At 38.4% G+C, this 20,371-nt stretch overlaps 1 protein-coding gene across 1 annotated transcript in view; it reads right to left on the reverse strand.

The window, feature by feature from the left end:
- Positions 1-20,371, reverse strand: part of ERC1 (ELKS/RAB6-interacting/CAST family member 1) — a gene marked incomplete at its 3' end in the record, with an annotated part of 287,360 nt that overhangs the window by 205,240 nt on the left and 61,749 nt on the right. The window contains exons 3-5 of the mRNA XM_080356661.1: positions 15,732-16,148; positions 1,819-1,893; positions 785-940 (exon numbers count right to left, since the gene is read on the reverse strand). Of these exons, the coding sequence (XP_080212787.1) occupies positions 785-940; positions 1,819-1,893; positions 15,732-16,148 (648 nt within the window). The remainder of the gene's footprint in view (positions 1-784; positions 941-1,818; positions 1,894-15,731; positions 16,149-20,371) is intronic.

Here is a 20,371-nt window from a genome sequence, read left to right on the forward strand (position 1 = left end):
CTGCTCGCAGGGAGTATGCAAAAGCTAACTAAGAAAAGCAGGACTGCTCACACTACACTTAAATTTACTGTACAAAGTGGCCTGAATTTTCATGAGAAGATGTTAGGGCCCACTGAGGGACTGAGAAACTTTTCCTTGGGAGAAACAAAGAATGAATTGTCTTTCGGCTATAAACAATTCAGTAGTCAGTGTCCATCTTTACACCTGAGGATGAACACGTCTCAGTGTTCTATTTGTCCTGTATTCCCAATGGCATTAATTCATGTTGGTACCGCCACTGCTGTAGAATCTACTCTCATTCTGACTCCACTACTGGAAGGAGAGTGTAATTGAAAGCCATTATAGTGACAGTTCATGATCTTTACATAATCAAAAGGCCTACAAGTTATAGTACAACAGCTGCAAAAAGAAACAATATTTTTTTCAATAGATGACATTTGAAAAGACTCCAGACCAAGTAAAACAGATAACTATAATGGACTAGCAACAGTCTAAAGATAAACACAAAATCCTTCTGAAATAAAAGGAATGTGTGAAAGCAAAAGCAGAATTTGGGCCATTTACCTTACTGAACCTGTGTTATAATCTTGTCAAATTTGAATTTAAAATTCTCTGAAATGTTTTAAAATTATTTTAGTGGCTTCATGGCAGAATACAAATAAATTCTATTTCTGAGCACCTGAACGGGAACCCAAACTGTAACTTTTTACTGAAACACGAAAGCTTCTCTCATCTGTTTGCTAAGCTCAGTTCATCTTATTACTGTCATTTGTTTTCTCAATACCTTATTTTTCATGAATTTGGAATGACTACGGTACACCTCCATTTGCTTCATTTCCTCTTCACGTTCCTCTGTGCTCAGAGCTCCATTTGACTTCAACATCTGAATCTCTTCTTCCAAATCTCGGAGACCACGCTCCATGGAAGAAATTTTTGAATCCTGAAAACCATTAGAAGAAATAGTTAGATATTTAGATGATCTGTTAAAATACCATTGGAGTAAAAAAAAGAAAAAAAAATAAATCAATAAAGCAGACTTTTGCAACAAGAAATTAGAAAGGTGGTACAGTGAAATGCTATGTTGTAATTCACAACAGTATTTTGTTTCAGCACTCACACCATTTCCCAGAAATACTGGTGTTTCTCTTTTGATAGTAAAGATGGCTTATTGTTACCAGATGGTCAATTAGATTTCATTACTATGGACCACAAAGATTACTAATAAAAGGAAGACGGGTAAATGAAAGACTCCAGACTAGAAAGATGCGAAATGACTATAGAAAACATTGAGATGCAGTGGAAATAGTTAGAAGGGAAAAAAGGAAGGAAAATAAAAGGAAAAGGCACAGGTAAAGGAGGAAGGAGAAAGGGAAGATACAAAAATGTAACAGAACATTTGGCAAAGACAGTTTCCAATTTTTAAATTGTATTTGTCCAAACCCTGGCTGATGTACTTTATCGACCATACAATATGAAATACAATTGCATAAAGCTGTGTAAACCACACAGTCCACTTGTGGCTCCTGAGCTCTTGGCAAATTGCCACTGTTCCATTAGCTACTTGAGTTAATGGTTTAAGAATTCAATCACAATTTCATCCAGAAAAGTTAGCTTTATAATCATACACAGACATCTTTCAAGCTATATGACCCATTCTTTAAGAGGGTTTGGAGTCTGCAAATTGCTAATTTTGGTATAAAATAAATATACTTATTTTAAACTAGAAAACTGACAGAACTGTACAGTATTTGGCAGAGCTGCCTTTCATATGAAAACCCATTTTCCAAAGAACAAATGATACTACATGCAATCATTTACCTTCATCTCAATAACAGTTTGCAGAGCCTTTGTCTTGGCTGTGTCAGGAGCATTTTCAAATCGACGATGGATCTCCTGTACCAGCAGAAAAGAAAGAAAGAGTTGACTTAATTGCATTTTGTCTCACTTACCAAATACAAACAAAATTACTAGAAGCTTCTCTTCCTAATACAGAACACAATTCAATGCTACTTTCTGATGTTACCAATTCATATATTTCGTTTTATTATTTCTCATCTCAAAGGAAGGACAGGTGAAAGTTCATTCAACAGAGTCACACCCTCAGTTAAAAAGGCACAACAGAAACTGCATCTTTGGCTACCTACATATTAAAAATAAACTGTTGAAATGACAGCTTAGTCTACTAAAACTCCCCATGATCTGCTTGCTAAACTAATCTAAACTATTGCTAGCTTCTCATGGAAGATATACACATAACTTATTTGACTAGATGCTTACTGAAAACAATAATGCTGTGGTTTCTCTTTCAACAAGCTATAAGGTGCAGCTGGGTAGATAACTCTCTTTTCCCAATTTTTTTGCCCCAGATTAGCGACATTTAATTATGCATGATGAAAGCCTTCCTCCACAAGGCCTCAAACACGGCTGAAAGTACATGAGTGGACAGCACTTTGCTCGAGGAGCTCAGAGTGCAGAGACAGGAGGACACAAAAGTCCAGGTGATATTTCTGTTGATGTGAATTCAAAAAACTAGCATGCTTCAGACTGCTCACTGAGGAATCACAGAATGGTTGGGGTTGGAAGGGACCTATGGGGATCACCCAGTCCAACCCACCTGCTAAAGCAGGTTCATCCAGAGCAGATCACACAGGAATGTGTCCAGGTGGGTTTTGAATGTCTCCAGAGAAGGAGACTTCACAACCTCTCTGGGCAGCCTGTTCAGTGCTCTGGCACCCTCAAAGTAAAGAAGTTTCTCCTCATATTCAGATGGAACCTCCTGTGCTTCAGTCTGCGCCCGTTACCCCTCATCCTATCCTTGGGCACCACTGAGAAGAATTTAGTCCCATCCTCTTTACATCCACTCTTGAGATATTTATAAACATTGATAAGATCGCTTCTCAGCCTTCTCCAGGCTGAACAGACTCAGCTCTTTCAGTCTCTGCTCATAAGAAAGGTGCTCTAGGCCCCTCATCATCTTCGTAGGTCTCCACTGGACCAATAGAAAGCTGAAACAACTTGTTCAACCGTACAAAGTAGTTAGGAGTTTCAAACCAACAAGCGAGAAATACAGGAGAAACAATACAGTATCTATTCCACTTTTTCATTATTTGTCTTAAAACAGTATTGTCCTTACACCACATACTAACGCTAAATGTAGGAATGTGAATACTGTTAGAAAGTTAATATTATAGGACATAAAAATATCTTGGTGCCCATAGAGTATGAATTGTGATATAAGTTAACCTAACAACAAATTATATATGTGCACATACACACAGGCACAGTTTAGCCACCCGCTCCCTTCAAACTCCTAGAAGACAAATCCAAAAAGCTATCTAGAAACTGGTATTTTCAATAGACATGGTGAAAATATAAGATTTTGTATTGTAGTCATACTTGGTCCATATGACTAATTATTTGATGAGAAAAGTAGAGTTATATAGTGCGTTTCAAAATACTGAGAACACTACTTATCTTGTAAGACTGTTAAGTGTTCTTACACAGCTGTGAAGTGAGTAGAAATGTTTAGTGATGACAAGGGCCACAAGCAGGATTTTGCATAAATTTGGCACAAGGCCATTTGCATTATGTTGATGCCTGTGAGTGTTAATGACAAGAAAATTTAGTAGATTGTTTCTCTGTCTGTAAAGGCTATACTTGTGTATTTCCTGAGAAGGTACTTTTACAAGTATGTTTGCCATGTATGGTGTTATTTTTTCTGAAAAAAAACCCAAAACCAAACCAAAACAACAACCAAACAAAAAAAGCCCATCCAACAACAACAAAAAGGCAAACAAACAAACAAAAACAAACAAAACCCCCAAACAAACAAACAAAACACAAGCCAAAAAACCCACCACCAAACAAACACAAAACAAACAATCCCTCTTGAGAAAAAAAAAAAAGGTAATTGTTTCTCCCCTACTCGACAGAGAACTTGAGAGTCTCTGGTCATGTACCACTGACACCAAATAGACCAGAGTGGAGGAATATCATTAATACTCTTCTGCTTATCTGTACCTGCATTCACAAAAGGGATTTACTCAAATCTAAGTAGTCTAGCCAGACTTTTCATGGGGCTCAAGATGTTCTCTATCTGCCTGTAAGGTACATGTCCAAAGGAAGGGTAGTGTGCATTCTTCTCTGCTATTCTTCTCAAATGATGTCCGAAGCACAGCATAATTGGTAATTTCTCATCACCAGCCTTCTGTACTGCTGGTCTCTAGAACTCTTACACTTTTCCATCTGCTTACAGGATTAGGAGTATGTTTCCTCTTTGTTGACAGTTAAACAGATATGGCTTCTACCTATTCAACAGGTTTAAAATCAGGTGAGGCAGCCAGTTTATCTTGAACATACTGATGTTAAATCTAACGAGGGGAACATACTACACTGAGATGGTCTTTCCAGGATGCCGATCATAAGGCCATCTAAAGACTTCAGGCATTATCTCTGGCATCAACTCTGTAGCAGAGCTGTAAGCTTTTTCAAAGCAGACAGCAGGCAGCCCAGCCCACTGAACCTTCTTCCAATGTTTGCTGTGTCCATCCTCAGAAGAAGAAACAAGAAGCTGTTGGCACACAGGATAACCTTGGTACAAGCTGGACCAGCATCCTCATGCCGCTTTTATTACCTACTCCATCCTCAGCATTTTTCCTGAGACACATCAGTGAAACTACTTTTCTGGTCCATCTCTGCTACTTACTACTCAAGTTGCCACCTTCTTCAGAGGTAATCAAAGAATCACAGAATGTTAGGGATTGGGAGGGACCTCAAAAGGTCATCTAGTCCAATCCCCCTGCTGGAGCAGGAACACCTAGATGAGGCTACACAGGAATGTGTTTCAGGCGCGTTTTGAATGTCTCCAGAGAAGGAGACTCCACAAACCAATACTTTAGAGATTTATTCAGTTATGCTGCTATACATGTTAGAAAAGCAGCTCATCATAAGGTTGAATTTGCTTTAATTTTACCACATATTCTGCCCATAAGAAAATCAGAGCTTATCTTACTACCCTCAATCAAGGATCAGAGATAAAAATAATAGTGCTACATACCGCCTTAATAAGAATAAGCTATGATAAGCTTCTAAGACTCAAGACCAGTCTGAGCATTTACAAATATGACAGGGAGCAGATCCAACACCCTCCACCTGTCTCTCGGTGCTCTTACCAGTACCTGTCATAAAAAACAAGACTGTTCTTCAGTGTTCTTGATTTTCCTCCATAGGAAACAATCTCAGCTGCCTTATTTAAGGTAGCTGTGGTATATTTTTCCCTGTTTCCATTTCAGTCACCTTGAATGTGTTGATTCAAGAACTGCATCATAATTACAAGATATTGTGGCTGTCAGTCCTTCTCATGAGCTCTGGACAAAGCAAGTTTCTGTCTTGTCACCAGTGCAACATCGTTGCAGACACCCTTTCAGTATCTTAGAATGTACAACTCTACGGCTAGACTGACGCCTTCAAAAATTTTCAAAGGATGCTTTTGTACAATTTAAGTGATAGGAGCAGCTTCCTCCTGAAAAATCTCCATATCTGAAGTATGCAGAGTGGACACTGGGGACTCTGTTCATGCATTCACCAAACAGTATATGGCTGGAGAGGCATCCAGATACTTCACTACCCTGGAAGAGGAGGTCCGTATCTATTTGGCCAAAGTGAACTGCTTGGATTGAGCCATTGTACAAGTACACAAATATCTGAATAAGAACGAAACATGACTTCTGACTATACCTCTGGAGAGGTTCATAACATGTCCCACATCTTCCAAGCCCTTCTCAGAATTATCTTCTCCTGCAATTCCCAGGCTGAGCAGAACCAAGAGGGTAAGACACACACTGTCCTTCTTGTAAATTCACGTGTGGCACTTTAAGTGAGGTGGTATTTGAGAACACTTATTCTTGCACATATCCTATATTGCTGTAATACTGAATTATTCTGTAATCTCTGCTTGGCTATGAAAGTACCTACTAAGAACATATATAGAAAAAACACAACTCCAAAAGCATAATTTAACTTCTTTGAGAGGAAACTGGTAAAAACAGTCCACAGTTGAAGACACCCAGTCACATCTTGGCAGTGAGCTCAAATACATGTCCACTTGAAAAAAGTTACATGGGAGGGGAAGAAAAGAGGGTCTGAATCCCTCAGATTTCAGAATTAAAAAGTTCCTTTTCCTAACTTCAAAACTCATGTATGGAGAAAAGTGAATAAATCTGAAGATGATTCTTTAAGCTTAAAAAGGTGAAGAAAGATCTAAGAGTGAAAAGTATCCTGTTCTGAATTGCATGAGCTTTCACGACATGCAGAAAGTTATATCTCCAGCTGCTCCTGTCACATCAGTTGTACAACTATCCAAGGACCATTATTGTAGACTAAAAATTAAACAGCTGGATAAGAGAGATAAATTAAAATAAATTCTTGTGAAATTTTAGAAACTGAGACAACAAAAGATCAAAACATCAAAAAATAATATGCCAAACGTCTAAATATATATTACTTTTATTTTAGGAGTGCAATTACCTACTAGATAATTTCCAGTTGTGCGGAGACATGCTCTCTGACCTGAGAACATAAAAGCAACTACCACTATGGAAATGGAATAGATACAACACACAGCATGCGAACAGTGTGTCACTAAAGGGATGCTGACAAACAGCATCTGCTTTTCACATTGCATAGCATTTTCCCAAATAAAAAATTCTTCTAAATTCTTTCTTTAGAAATGCCTGTGCCTCCAGTGTCTGAAGTGATGCTTTCTTTGCACTTCAGCAAAGGAAATGTCCTACTTCTATCATCTTAGGTAATTCCACTGTGATTTGGATGACACACTCTGAAGAAAAACATCTCCCACCTCTGAACTGCATAGTAAGGACTTAATTTTGGCAACATGCCCACAGTTCCAAAGAGCCTGAAAAAAGGGCCACAGTCAGCCTGACCTCCCTAGAACACAGCTTTAAGTGCAGCTGCCGAAGGAAGGTTGTGCACAGATAACCTTCTTAATTGTGAAATACAGGTTGTGTACTTATCTTTCAGTGGCAGAATGGAGAAGTATTAATATATCTCATCTCTGATGTATTCAGATTCTATTGTGGCCACACACCACAGAGATGAATGCAAATTTTATTCTCATCTTCAGAACAGGACTTTGAACAATAATTAAAAGCACAGGACCACACAGAGATAGCAGGACTACAAAAATACAAAACTAATCCTTCATTCCTTGCAAGTGATCCATTCTGATAAAGCAATAGAGCATTTTTCCTTTCTTCTACTTTCACGTGTAACTGATACCGGTCCACAACAGACTAGTCAACTTCAACATCTTCTTACCTTCGAATGCAACTTAAATTATTATAGCAAAAGATGGCTTATATATATTTTATGTTTTAAGTGTTTTTATATGTTTCATGATTCCTCTATTTTAAAAAAAAAAGGAAAATAAAAGGGGAAAAAAGCTACTTGTTCCCAAGTTTTGTGCAACATGCATGCTTTCCACTGTTAATTATTATTACTATTAAAATATGCACCATATTTCTGTTACAGTTTAGCCAGTGGGAACTTCTAGCCACGAGATATCATCACAACATCGCCAAGAATATAGAAAAATGCTCTATCATCCAATTGCTTTTCCAAGTTTTATGTTTAATACTCCATTATTATAAGCTATAAGAGCATCCTCAATTCTTTAACATAAACAAGAAGAAGCTGAGGGACACCTTACCACCTGTTTCACAATAGTGTTATCTCTAAGGGTACACCGTGTCCACTTTGAATGTCTACAATTTAAAACCAATATTGATTTACTGAAGAGAGTTCAAAGTTCAAAGAAAGACTGCAGGAGCATAATTTGTCTTTAGAAAAAAATTATCAAAAGATATATTTTTTTAAAGGAAAATATCTGTTTTAAACAGTGTAGCTGCCTTAACCAGAGGTGGGGTTGGTACTTCATCGCTACCATTTTTTAATTGAGAATAGTTATTTTCCTTTAAAAAAAAAAATCTACTTCAAAATAGAAACTAAAGGTGTGCATCATATTACCTTATATCTGCCAATTAGGTCTGCAAGGTAGCACAGTACCCCTATGAGAAACAATACTGTAATTTTCTGGTCAACCTGATTACATGGAACAGCTCATCAAATATACTAAGAACATTGAATACATAAAAAACAGCTGTGATAAAATGATCTTTATGCATCATAAAGAATAACAAATTCTGTGGTTTCTTCCTTGAGCAAGAAGTGACAAAATAATTGAAAATTAGATAACAGAATTTAGAATTGAAGGAGTCCTCAATACTGAGCAGTACCAGCACTATGTCTTTAAAATATTAATAAATTATACATATGTGCACAATAGTGAAGGAAGGAATTTAATCAGATTATTTTCTTCCTTTACAAGTGGTCCATATCATTCATTGCTAATTCCTCAGTTAGTCCGGCTTCCAATTTTGCATGGGAATTGGAAGAAATGTGAAGGTGGACTTATAAGCAATGATGGTTTTATAGTAGAGTAAGCTGTATGCTTAAAAATACAGCATTTTATCTTTCAGTAGCACCACAAGATAAGGGCTCTCAAAGCAAAAAAGGACATGTTTTCCATTTCCTGCAGAACCTACATAATCAGATAGCATGTATCGCATAGAGAATAAGAAAAATACGCTTATTCATACATGAATTCCTTTTTAACAGAATTGACCAATAAACATGACATGCAGATAAAAATACAGCTGTAATTTTGACCTTTTTTATCTTAACTGGCATACCCATGTCTTTACATGATCAAATACGATATTCTGTGCAGGATCATTGCATCAGTAAGTGGAGTGGATAGTTTTAGTTAACTAAAAAATATTTGTTTTTATTCTCCATTATGTAGTCCAGGCCTTACTGTCATTCTTTTAAAAAGTGATACATAAGACATTCCAAACTACAATGGTATTATAAAAAGCAAAACGTATAAAGAATAAATAATACATTTTCTCAAGTCACAATAGCCCAATTTCTCAGACTTTGTTCTACAAAAATATTATTTGTTTTAACACCACTTCTAGACAAATCAAGTAATTTTAATAAAGACATAACTATCTAAGTTATCTTGATTTAAATCACTTCTCCTGCTACCCTCCTCTGAAGGGTGACAAGAATGAAGCAGCAGTAGAAAAAGCGGAAATTTTATCTTTTTAACTCATCAGAAAGATGTCCCCTAGTATGGCGGTAGTAAGAGTTACAGTTACTGAGTCAATCCAGCTACTCCAACAAACCAAAAAAATCTCTCCAAAACTGTCTTCTTTATGTTGCAAAATCTTGCAACAGGACAGAAATATTCTTGGGGATAACTCTAATTGTTTTAATTAAAACTTGTAAATCCTTCTCCGAGCCTGGAGTAGAAAACGGTAAGAATTTTAACACGTGCATGGGAAAGAATCTGTTCAGATAAGGCAAATAACCTTTCTCTTCATTGGGCATTATTCAGTACTGCTCCAATGGTAGGTCCATCCTTTCTCACTAAGCTCCTTGCTGCTGCTCTTTGACCATCACAGTATCAAGCTGGATAATCAAAATCTAAGGCAAGTATATATATGTTATAGCCCATGAACCTGCTCGCTGCTCTGACAGACACTTGCCCTAAGTGGAGACGTAACAAAGGGTACTCACAGAAACATAGTGTTACCTCCTAGAATAAAGTGAACCCTGTTAGATTCAATAGCTACAAACAGGGACCAGTTCTTGTAATAAGGCCATACCAGATAACTGCAGTACAGTTCACAAATGGGACTTTGTGTGGTTGCCATTTCAACAAACACTGAAGACGAAATGAAATAATAGCTTTTTCTGCCATAGCCTCTTTCCTTAAGTTCATTGTAAATGAGTGCTCTTATGAGTGACCCATTTCAGTGACTGCTTGACATACAAAAGCACCCTTTATTTGGTACGCACTACATCCCTAACTCCTCAATTGAGTTTTACACTTGGTTGTATTAAAAATCCATCTTGTTTGAAAAGGCCCAATTATTTAAAAAAATAAAAAATAAAACCTGTAATTTACTGCCGAACACAGTTTTTGTGACACAAAGTACAAAGCTACTTGGCTTCCTTGTTGCACACCCTTGTAACATGCAAACCTTGAACCTAGAACTGGCTCCTGAAGAAACCTTCTGGATGAAGAGCCTTTTTTTCTGATGAGGCCCCACCTTGAATCCTGTGTCCAGTTTCGGGCCCCTTACCACAGAAAAGACATTGAGGTGCTGGAGAGAGCTCAGAAAAGGGCAACAAGACTGGTGAGGGAGGGTCTAGAGCACAAATCTGATAAGGAGCAGCTGAGGGAACTGGGGCTGTTTAGCCTGGAGAAAAGGAGGCTGAGGGGAGACCCTATCGCTGTCTGCAACTACCTGAAAGGAGGTTGTAGCATGAAGGATGTTGGTTGTTTTTCCAAGATAACAAGTGATAGGACAAGAGGAAATGGCCTCAAGTTGTGCCAGGGAAGGTTTAGATTGGATATTAGGAAAAAATTCTTCACAGAAAGGGTTATCAGGCATTGGAACAGGCTGCCCAGGGAAGTGGTGGAGTCTCCATCCCTGGAGGTGTTTAAAAGGCACATAGACAAAGTTCTTAGGGACATGGTTTAGTGCTAGATTTAGCTTATGGTTGAAATCGGTCCTGAGGGTCTCTTCCAACTGAAATGATTCTATGTTTCTGTTTCCAAACAAAAGGCTGTATTCAGCTACCTGTCCCCGAGACCTGGATCCACAGTTCATGGAATAATTGTCTAATTTTTGTCTATCAAATCAAAAGGCCGTTTCTTTCTTTGTGCTGAAATATGCTGCCAGCCTGTTACACTGATATTTCAATGAATGCTTCACCTCACCTGCAATACCTGCTCAGCCTCACACCTTGAGCCAACAACTCCCTTCTCCCAGGAGAATGCTATAGCTACAAGATGACTGTTTGACTTAAAGGGAGACTCATTTTTGACCTCTTGCTGAAAGTATCAACAACAGCCACATACAGCCTGTCACGAGTCACTTGCAGGATATAACTTTGTTTTAAAAATGTGATATGCCTGTTATGAAGGAACAACTAGCACCATACACGACACCTACATCTTTTCAGGAAAAGGCAATGGTTAGGGCCATGTATATAATCAGGACTCTGAATATATGTTATAGAAGGCATGACAAGATTGGCAGCTTCATAAACACACTGGCCGTTGAAAATAATATAATACATTTAGGAACTTCGCCTCATACATTCTTCTTAGTCCATATGATTTGAGCCACCAAATATTCATCCCTACCTGAGCAGGAGAAATGAAGTGATACGTTATACTGACTAATGGTCAGGTTCCATTTAGTATATACCATAGCTCCACCGTGAACGAAGAGTATTTGGGTTACAGAGTATGTACGTACAGTAGCAACCCAGAGACAAACAATTCATCACATTAACTAGTGTAGTAAAGTCTGTGCTGATATCCCTTGTGAAGCAGTAAGAAAATGAGACAACATTGCCAAAGTTGTTTGGCAAATATCTGACAATAATACAGAGTGAGCAGCTTCTTTTTGTTCCCCCTGGGTAGAACCAACACAGATAGTTTTGTTTTTATCCTTTCTTCCAGACAGATGAGAAATCTGGCCTAAACTGTTTTCTCCAAAATCTCTCAAGACGTTACCTGTTTATCGACTGTGACACGAGAACTGTATGATCTCAGTTCTTCAGACATATATTTATAAAGACAGATAGTAACTGACAAATCAAAAAGAGAAAGATGTAACCAAGTTCCTGTAATAATGTTGCACTGTCCTTAGAAATCATAGTTTGCCCATGGTAGTCCAAGTGTCTGGAACACCAGGTGTGGATATAATGCCATCATATTCTGCCATAAGTTTGGTCTATCTAGTAGCCTGTGTAGCTGAGAAAAGCCTATTTTTACTCTGTGCTTCTAGCACTTTGTGGAGGAGGGGGAACAAGGAGGTTTTCAAAAAGAGCACAGCAAGCTTTGTCATCTTTAGAGCTATGAGCTGTCACTGCCATCACTGATAATTCTGCAACAGGTGAGTCTGGAACAATGAGGTGGCAGTTAATGCAACTTGGGAACTATTCTGGAAGCTGTAGTCCAGCTGCTGGATTTCATCAAGTATTTCTTGTTGGTATGATAGTAATTTTGTTTTTGAAAGTTAAGTCTAGAATACCAACAATAATATGAATAATTTTCAGTAAGACTTAAGAAGGGGTATTCAAAATAGCAGCCCGCTTTTTATAAGCTATGAAGTTTAGGCTTGTTTTCTATGGTAGAAGAATGTGATGCAGCCACACTGTCATCTGCTGAACTCAGGGCATCCAGGTCCATGTCTGTAATTCAGATGGTCAATGAGACATTCAATTTTTCATTATTTTGTGTTAATGACAGACTGTCCTCTGTATAACTGAGGTGCCAAATACAGCCTATGCCGGATACAGGTTTTTTGCTATGGACCTGTATGGAAAGATTGTTCCCTGGAATACAGGACATTTGGGAAAAGCCCCAGAGAGGCAAACTGCTTATGGAGATACCTCTCACTATCTGCAGAAGAATACATTTCATAATCTGGATATGGGAGACTGATAGAGTGCTCTGGGTGATGATCGAAGATATGCAACATCTTTTATATGAGGAACAATTAAGTAGTGTTAGACTTTTCAGCCTGGAAAAAGACAGAACTTGGAAGGGATATGACAACTCTAAAACTGTGAGTGGCAAAGAGTCTTGGGAGCAATCACCCCATCACTGTGTCTTCCAGTGCAAAAGGAAGAGGCTGTCAATGAAGGAGACAGGTTTAAACTCAAAAGAAATGAAGCAGGTTCTTCCTGCAACAGGTAGTAGGCTTGTAGAACTAATTACCAAATGACACTACAGCTGCCAAAGTTTACACGGGCTCAAGACATTGACCATGTACTCGGATGGCAGATCCATGTAGGATACTAAATGGACAAGTCACAAAAAGTTCAAGAAAACCCTCATCTGTAAATAGTTGGGAAGATGGGACAGCATTACAGAGAAGTATCATGTTTGCCTTGTTCCTACCCCTTCCCGGACTAAAAGGATCGTTGGCTGCACCAGCGCAGCCATTCCTTGGTAATGATCTTATCAGAAACACAGGTCTGGGCTGTCTTAAGAATTTCCTTTCCTTAGGAAATTAGTGCAGTCTTTGGTACAATCACAGTAATAGTGACAGGTGAAAAAAAAATGAATGAACTCACATTTAATTTTCAAGGTCAGGCTGCTGGCCAGCACATCTGCACTGTCTGTCTGAGAAACCATCTGATGACCTTGAGTCTCAAGATCACGCATTTGAATTACATGAAGGCTTCAAAGCTGAAAAATGCAGCAATACCTTTTTGCTTCAAGATGCAGATCTTTATTATTACTACCATCAAAGATTTTTAGCAGAAGTCTAATACACTTGTAAAATCAGGAACAGTACTAGTGGATTCTGACAACTCAGAATTTGCTTTAGCTAAGATGGTCAAAACTGCTATTGAAGTTTTTCTCAGCTTTTCTGATGTGTTAGAACATGAAGTATAAACACCGAGCTCCCAAGCACATGCAAATCCCTTCGAGATACTAATGCTTCTTTTAACAGCAGTATTTAAAGAAGAGTTTAGAATGCCTTTCCAGATACTGGGAATGCTAGATATAGAACCATTACAAAAGTAGATTTCTCCAAGGCAGCTCAAAAATTCCATAATTAGTACCTAGAGTAGCAAAGGGCTAAAATAACCTAAAACTATGGAAATACAGGTAAACACATAATGGAAGATTAGCTGAGGGGGGTGATGCAGACATATCTAAGAGATTCTGCACAGAGACAACTTCCAAGTGTGGAACAGTGACAGCAACGCTGTTTCATGCAGACAAGCCTGAGTTCACTTAGCTCAGAGCTCAAGGATAACACACGAGTACTAACAGAACCCTTCCTGATGTGACACAGTTCCACAAAGAGATAATCTGGCATCTCTTCACATGGCACCATGTTTCCAAGGCTACTAAGGGTGCTCAGCTTCAAGACTGGATCCCACACCTATCAATGGCTTGAGCTACAAATTACAGTATACCCAGCTCACCCTTCTCAATGCACTAGAGCTGGGTGAGCAGCAAGGAGTAATTAACTTTAAAATATTAGATAAACAGCATTTGCAGTTCCAAAGTTAGTAAGTCATCTCTACGCTCTCCAGGAAAACTTTTATTATAAAGGCTAGGACCTAAATGATTGATGATTTGCAGATACGTGTGAATGAAACAAGAATTCTTATCTCTCAATGGCTACTCATCAGCAGCAGAAACATATGTAACCACATTCCTAAAAAAATTACACAGCTCCTGCTAGCTTTATGTCACTGGACTTAAAGCAGAAACAAATGAGAGCCATTTGGGGCTCTTCCTGAAATAGATAGAAGAACTGGAACAGAATTATCATTGGTTGCTAAATAAAGGAAAAACTGTAGTGTAGAAACTCTGGAATCATATTATCTTCACTCCAGACACTCAAGAGATTACTGCTCTAAAAAAATAAATCTGGCCTAAATCTGGCTCAGAAATGCAATGGGCTCTAGCTTTCTTACATAAATGCTTGTAAAAGCACAAGTACAATGGGTCAGACCATGGAAAACATATGAATAAGGGGTATTAAGAAGCATTAATTTGCTGCAAGCACTCATCTCAAAAACCTCCGTGCCTTGCTTCCCTGGTTTCTTAGAAAGGGCGCTTAAATCTTGTGTATTCCATCAGGCTTTCAAAAAAAACTCTGAACCACAATACAGACATACAATGCCCAAACCAGTTCATTAGAATCATACACCCATATTACACGTACATGTATAGCTATCAGTTCAGGCATTCGAGCTAGAGATTTTAGTGAAATAATCTTTACAGAAAACCTTACAATTAGTGAATACACGCATATACATACCTATATGTATATGTGCACGACACGTGCTGAATTACTAGCCTTTTGGAAGTTAATATTAAAATAGGAGCTGGTTGATGAGAGGAAAATTCAATTAAAAGTATCAAGAAATTTAAAGACACTGGTTATATGACTACTCATTTATTTTCTTTATTTTTCTAAGATACTTCTATGTAGCCTATATTTTATTGTAACTAGTTTGGGATGATTAATAGTGAAGAATGCCTGCCATTGTACTCCTCTAAGGTGCAATACAGATACAATAATAGTTTGCCTTTCCTATTTTCAGAGGGATAGGGGGAAAGGGGTTACTATATGTGTAGCATGTCCCTTTAAGTAATCTTTTTTTTGGCTGTGCATTCAGGGCAGCTAATAGTTTTATCAAATACCCTTCATAGCAAGATGACTGTTTCCATGGAAACCGTGGAGCAATCATCCATTACTCCTGCAAAGATTTCTCTCTGCTCTCTCCTAAATACAGGTAGCTACTTTCTCTCAAACTAAAATAGAATGGAAGAATGATTTTTACAGTCTGTGTGACAATTCACCTCCAGAGCTTCATATGGAGCCTATGGGGGAAGCAGGGCCTAAAGCACCAAACCCCAGAAAGCACATGCAAGGAAGCCATAAAGAAGTTCTTAAATAGGGACAAATTCTGTCATATCTGCAATGTAAAATACAGCTCACAGAGAAGATGAAAGATTCTTTCCTTACAGTCGCAAAATGGAAAGGAAACAGAGAAGAACTTAAGATTGGAGATGAACTCAGAGCTTGGTCACTTACCTCTCTCAGCATGTTGTTTTCTTTCTCCTTCTGTTCGAGAAGGCTCTCCAAGTGGTGCATGTGCATCTCTGCCTCAGCCAACCGTCTTGTCCGCTCATGATCTTCCTCAGTGGCTTTTGCTGACAGACCTTTACTCTGCAGCATCTCCAGCAGCTTTTTGATGGACTCATCACGTGCATTTAAGGTCTGTTTCTGTGTCTCGATACGCAGTTCCATCTCTTCTAAGGTTTTACGTAGCAGGAAGAGTTCCTTGGCCTGGCGTTCGTGCTCTGCATGAAGCCGTTGGAAGTTTTCCTCTGTCAGCTCCGCCACAAATGGCTCGCTGGTTCTGGTGCTGCTGTCCTGCTGGAACAGCTGGTTCAGGTCTCGCTGGATCCGAAGCTCATCTTGGAGAGCCTGGATAGTCATCTGCATATGCTAAAAGAATAAATAAATAAAATCAGAGGATTCCCTCCACTGGAGATATAAAGAGAACAGTATGATCCACAACAGTCCTCCTGAACCATCAACCAAGAGGAAACTGCAACACTAACAGATCAACACTGTTTTTTGAAAGCAGAATTGCAGTGGAACCGGGTTATACTACAGAAATGTCAAGTCCCTCCTTCTACACCTGGTACAGGTTGTGTAACACTAGAAACCTCTTACTTGGGTGACTCTCCCACCAACTTGAGTCACTCTTTCAAATGGGAAAATGTCAGTAGGCATTTGTCAGTAATCTGAGAGCTTAAAATATTTTTTTTTCTCCAAATGTTTGCCTACCCTACAAAGAATTCTGCATAAGAAGTCCTAGACTAGAATTACTATTCTAACAAAGCAGAGGGACACGTGACTACTAGAATTTACATACCATCTAATAAAATGAAGTCAGCCGTGAAGGCTCCTAAGGTCTTCCATACTAACACTACATGAAGCACAGATTTCCCAGCTGACTTACAGAAGAAACTTCATCATGTCAGGAGTAAACACAACTATAGAAAACTGGATATATGCTGACTGGGGAGAAGGGTAACATCATAAAATTTTATGCAGGAGGATTTTAGTACAGAATGGAAATTACCACCTTATAAAGAGGGATGTGAGGTAAATCAAATGATCAGCAGTAATTTGTGGTTTTGCAAGACAATAAATCCTGTCTCAACAACTGAATACAGTGGGTTAATGTAGTGGGATAATATAGAAGCAGCATAGCTTGCCTAGAAAAAAGTCCTGACTTCATATTTAGATAAACATCCATTTTTTCCTCTGCAAGACAGAAGTATTAAGACAGTAATGCAGAAGTACTAACACATTGAACAAAAATCTGATTACCGGGGTGAGGTATGCACCGAATGATAAGACATGCTTACAATTTAGTCTGAATGTGAACAAGTTACATGAATTGATCCCAGGGGTCTACCTTCATATTACAAAAATCAGTGTCTGCAATACAGCTACTTCTAGTATTCAGTAGGACTAAAGTGCTAGTTAGATAGTATCAGTTCTAATCTATTATCAAGCCTGATGCAGGAGACACACTGTTAAGGTCTATAATGTAAAGATGGTGACAAATTAATGTTTGACAAATCCAAGTACTTCATTTCACTCAGATATTTGTGAAAAGAGGAGATGTAAAAAGATCTGGGTTTAAGTATTACTTCAAGAATATATTTAGATTATATTTATCACAATTGTTATGTAAAATTCCTCAGAGATATTAAAAAGCTGCCTGGAAATAGCCCTGGGCAACCGGCCGTAGGTAGCCCTGCTTCAGCAGGGAGGTTGGACCAGCCGACCTCCAGGGGTCTCTTCTAACCTCAAGCATTCTGTGATTCTATGAAAAGACAACAGAAGATTGTATTTGCAGCACAGTTACCTACCATTAACCTTGTTTAGAAACTTTAACGGTTAGTTTGGTTGTACAGAATGATGCATAACAGCAGTCCAATTCCATTTTCTTTACAAAAGTCAGTACTTTAGACCAAGAAGTTTTCCTTTTGTGTTCTGGCCTAAGAGGAACTTTACAAAACTAAAGGTGTTGTTTCACAATGAGCTCACCCAAGTCTACGTTGCCACTAAACGGAGCAGTCCAGATCTCTGTCCTTCCTCAGGTGGCTGCTGCTGACAACCAGATCAACTGTCTGAAAACCAGCCCCATCAAAACCAAACAAAAAGTCTTTCCCACCAGATCTCCCATCCAGCTACACCAGTGCTGATCCTGGTGCAAAGTAGGGCTGGGAACACATAGTTAAGGAACTGGTGGAGAACAAAATGGAACCATTCTTTATGGTACGAGTATAAACTGAAATCAGCTTAAATGCATAGCTTTGGAGTTGATTTACAATGCTGCAGTTGTCTTTTCTTCTATTTCAATAGCATAATATTTGGCATTTGTAATCTCAAACTACACTTTAGGTCAGGCCCCTGGTGAAAATGAGTTTCACACCCCTGCTTCAGGTTATAGAACCTGTGTGATAACATAGCACAGGTATATTAGGTGAGAGGATAATTAATCACTCTCTTCTAAAAGGTACATTGTATTTATATATTGGTGGACACTCAGATTTATTTTCAAGTCAGCACTTAGGAGTATACAAAAAGAAATATCTCAAGGGAATCAATATGGATTTTGAAAATGTTTTAGAAATCACATTTTTTCCCCTTTTTTTTTCTTCTTAAAGATTTCAATTTTCATGTATTGTAATTTTTCCGAACCATAGTCAAAATGAGAATGTCAGACAACATCCAAGCCTTAAAAATGAAGCACTAACACAAACCTGCCAGCATGCAGGTAGGCAATCAAAACTACTACATCAGTTCAATTAATGCATGTTTATCACGCTGTAAGAGAAAAAAGGCATTCATGAAAAGGTTTGCCTCATCTGTACCTAAACAGCAACAAAGTCAGCAGGACAACAGCAGTAGCAGGAGAATATCCTTAAGTTTCACTCAACTTAAACACCCTCACTAGATATAACTTTACAATTCCACACACACAAGATAATTCTGTCTGTATTTGAGAAGCCTTACTTATCCATAGCCCAGCTGTGTGTTGTTCCTCCAACTAACAAACAAATTCCAAATTTTCCACCTGCCTCTCTACATTCTGCCAGTTCAGCACTTCCTTTCTCTCGGGCGAGAAAAGAGCCGCTTCCGAACAACCTCATCATCTACTATCTGAAATTACTTCCTCTGCTCAGTGGTGCTCAGAATAAAACTTGGGTTATTTATAAACATCAATGGACTAAATCACCACAAGCAAACTCCTGCATTTTTACCATTTGATCTGCTGTGAAATCTTATTTTGGGTTACACATGCAAAAACTATGTCTCAGACCCACAGAAATTATTTCCCCCAAAGTTGGAAAAGCCTCCATGCAACTTTTAGGTCAAAGAATCAAAATCTATTATATGATTCAGAAATGTGACATGAAATAGAATTTTATAGCAGTGCAAACAGTATTTATTTGTATCCATCAGTTTGTTAAATAAAGACAAGAGGGTTTGGAACACCAACAAAAGTGGTCAACAGCTGCCTTGAATTCAGTTTCCCATGAAAAATGAAGAAGTGGGGCAAGAGGAAGGGTTAGCATGAAGGTTATGAATTACTCTCACTGTTCTCTGAACCGCTCAGCTGAGACCAAACTTCATTGTGTGCAAAGTAACTGGAAAATACACCACAGAAAATTATTCTATGCTTTTGACACCCACTCCTTTCCAACATGCAAGATGTATGCAAAATGGGTTCTTTTCTCTGCTTTCCAAAAATTTTTTAAGATTTTCAGAATGGAACAATACCCTTTATTGGCTGGCATCATAAATAAACTACTCTGAAGGAGCTGGCAAGTCTTACTAGCTCTAGCTTCTCATCCACTTCTTAGACGTCACTTCTAAATCAGTGACTACCCCAAAAAGGCAAAATACTTTCCAAGTTCATGCAATACTAGCCACTGATGCTCTCCAATCCTGTTTCTAGAACCTAATAAGAGACCTCAATTGAACTTGAAAAATACTGTTGAATTGTCTTGTCTAGAAATAAGTAAAAATACTTTTAATATCCCTGAGCTTGGCTATGTCATACTCTGCTGAGTAAGTACCAATCATGCTTTTCTTAAATAGTTTAATAAAGGTAACATAATTAAAGTCAAAACAATTACGTTGATCCTGTACTTTGCTTGAAGCTTACTGCTCTTATTTCACACCTTGAGGATTGCCTGTTTTTTTCAAGTAATGAAAATCGGTCTTTAAGCCTCACAACAAATTATAAATACACCTGCAAATTACAAAGCTATTTTTGTGAGCACAGTTCTCTAGTATGTCTCCTGCTGGTTATTCCCGACGTACTTTTCTCTTGACAGAGTTAAGCCCCTTCAGGCTCACCTCAAATGTAAATCCTAGAAGGCCAAGGTGCAAATGCAACCTCCTACCAGATGTTCCTCTGCCTGTACTACTTCCATGAGGCAACTTGAAGTTTGTTAACCGGGCTCTAGCAGGGACAAAGTTCACCTTTCATCTAGCAGCACAAAATGTACATCTGTAAGTAGCAGAACATGATTCAATCTTCGCCTCCACCCAAAAAGATTCAAACTCACATTTCCCACACCTTGGCAGGTTGTTTGGATGAGTTTCCAACTTACAGCATGACTACAAGCAATGATACA

This window comes from Nesoenas mayeri (genome assembly GCF_963082525.1).
Source record: "Nesoenas mayeri genome assembly, chromosome: 1".
Classification (NCBI taxonomy): Eukaryota; Metazoa; Chordata; class Aves; order Columbiformes; family Columbidae; genus Nesoenas; species Nesoenas mayeri.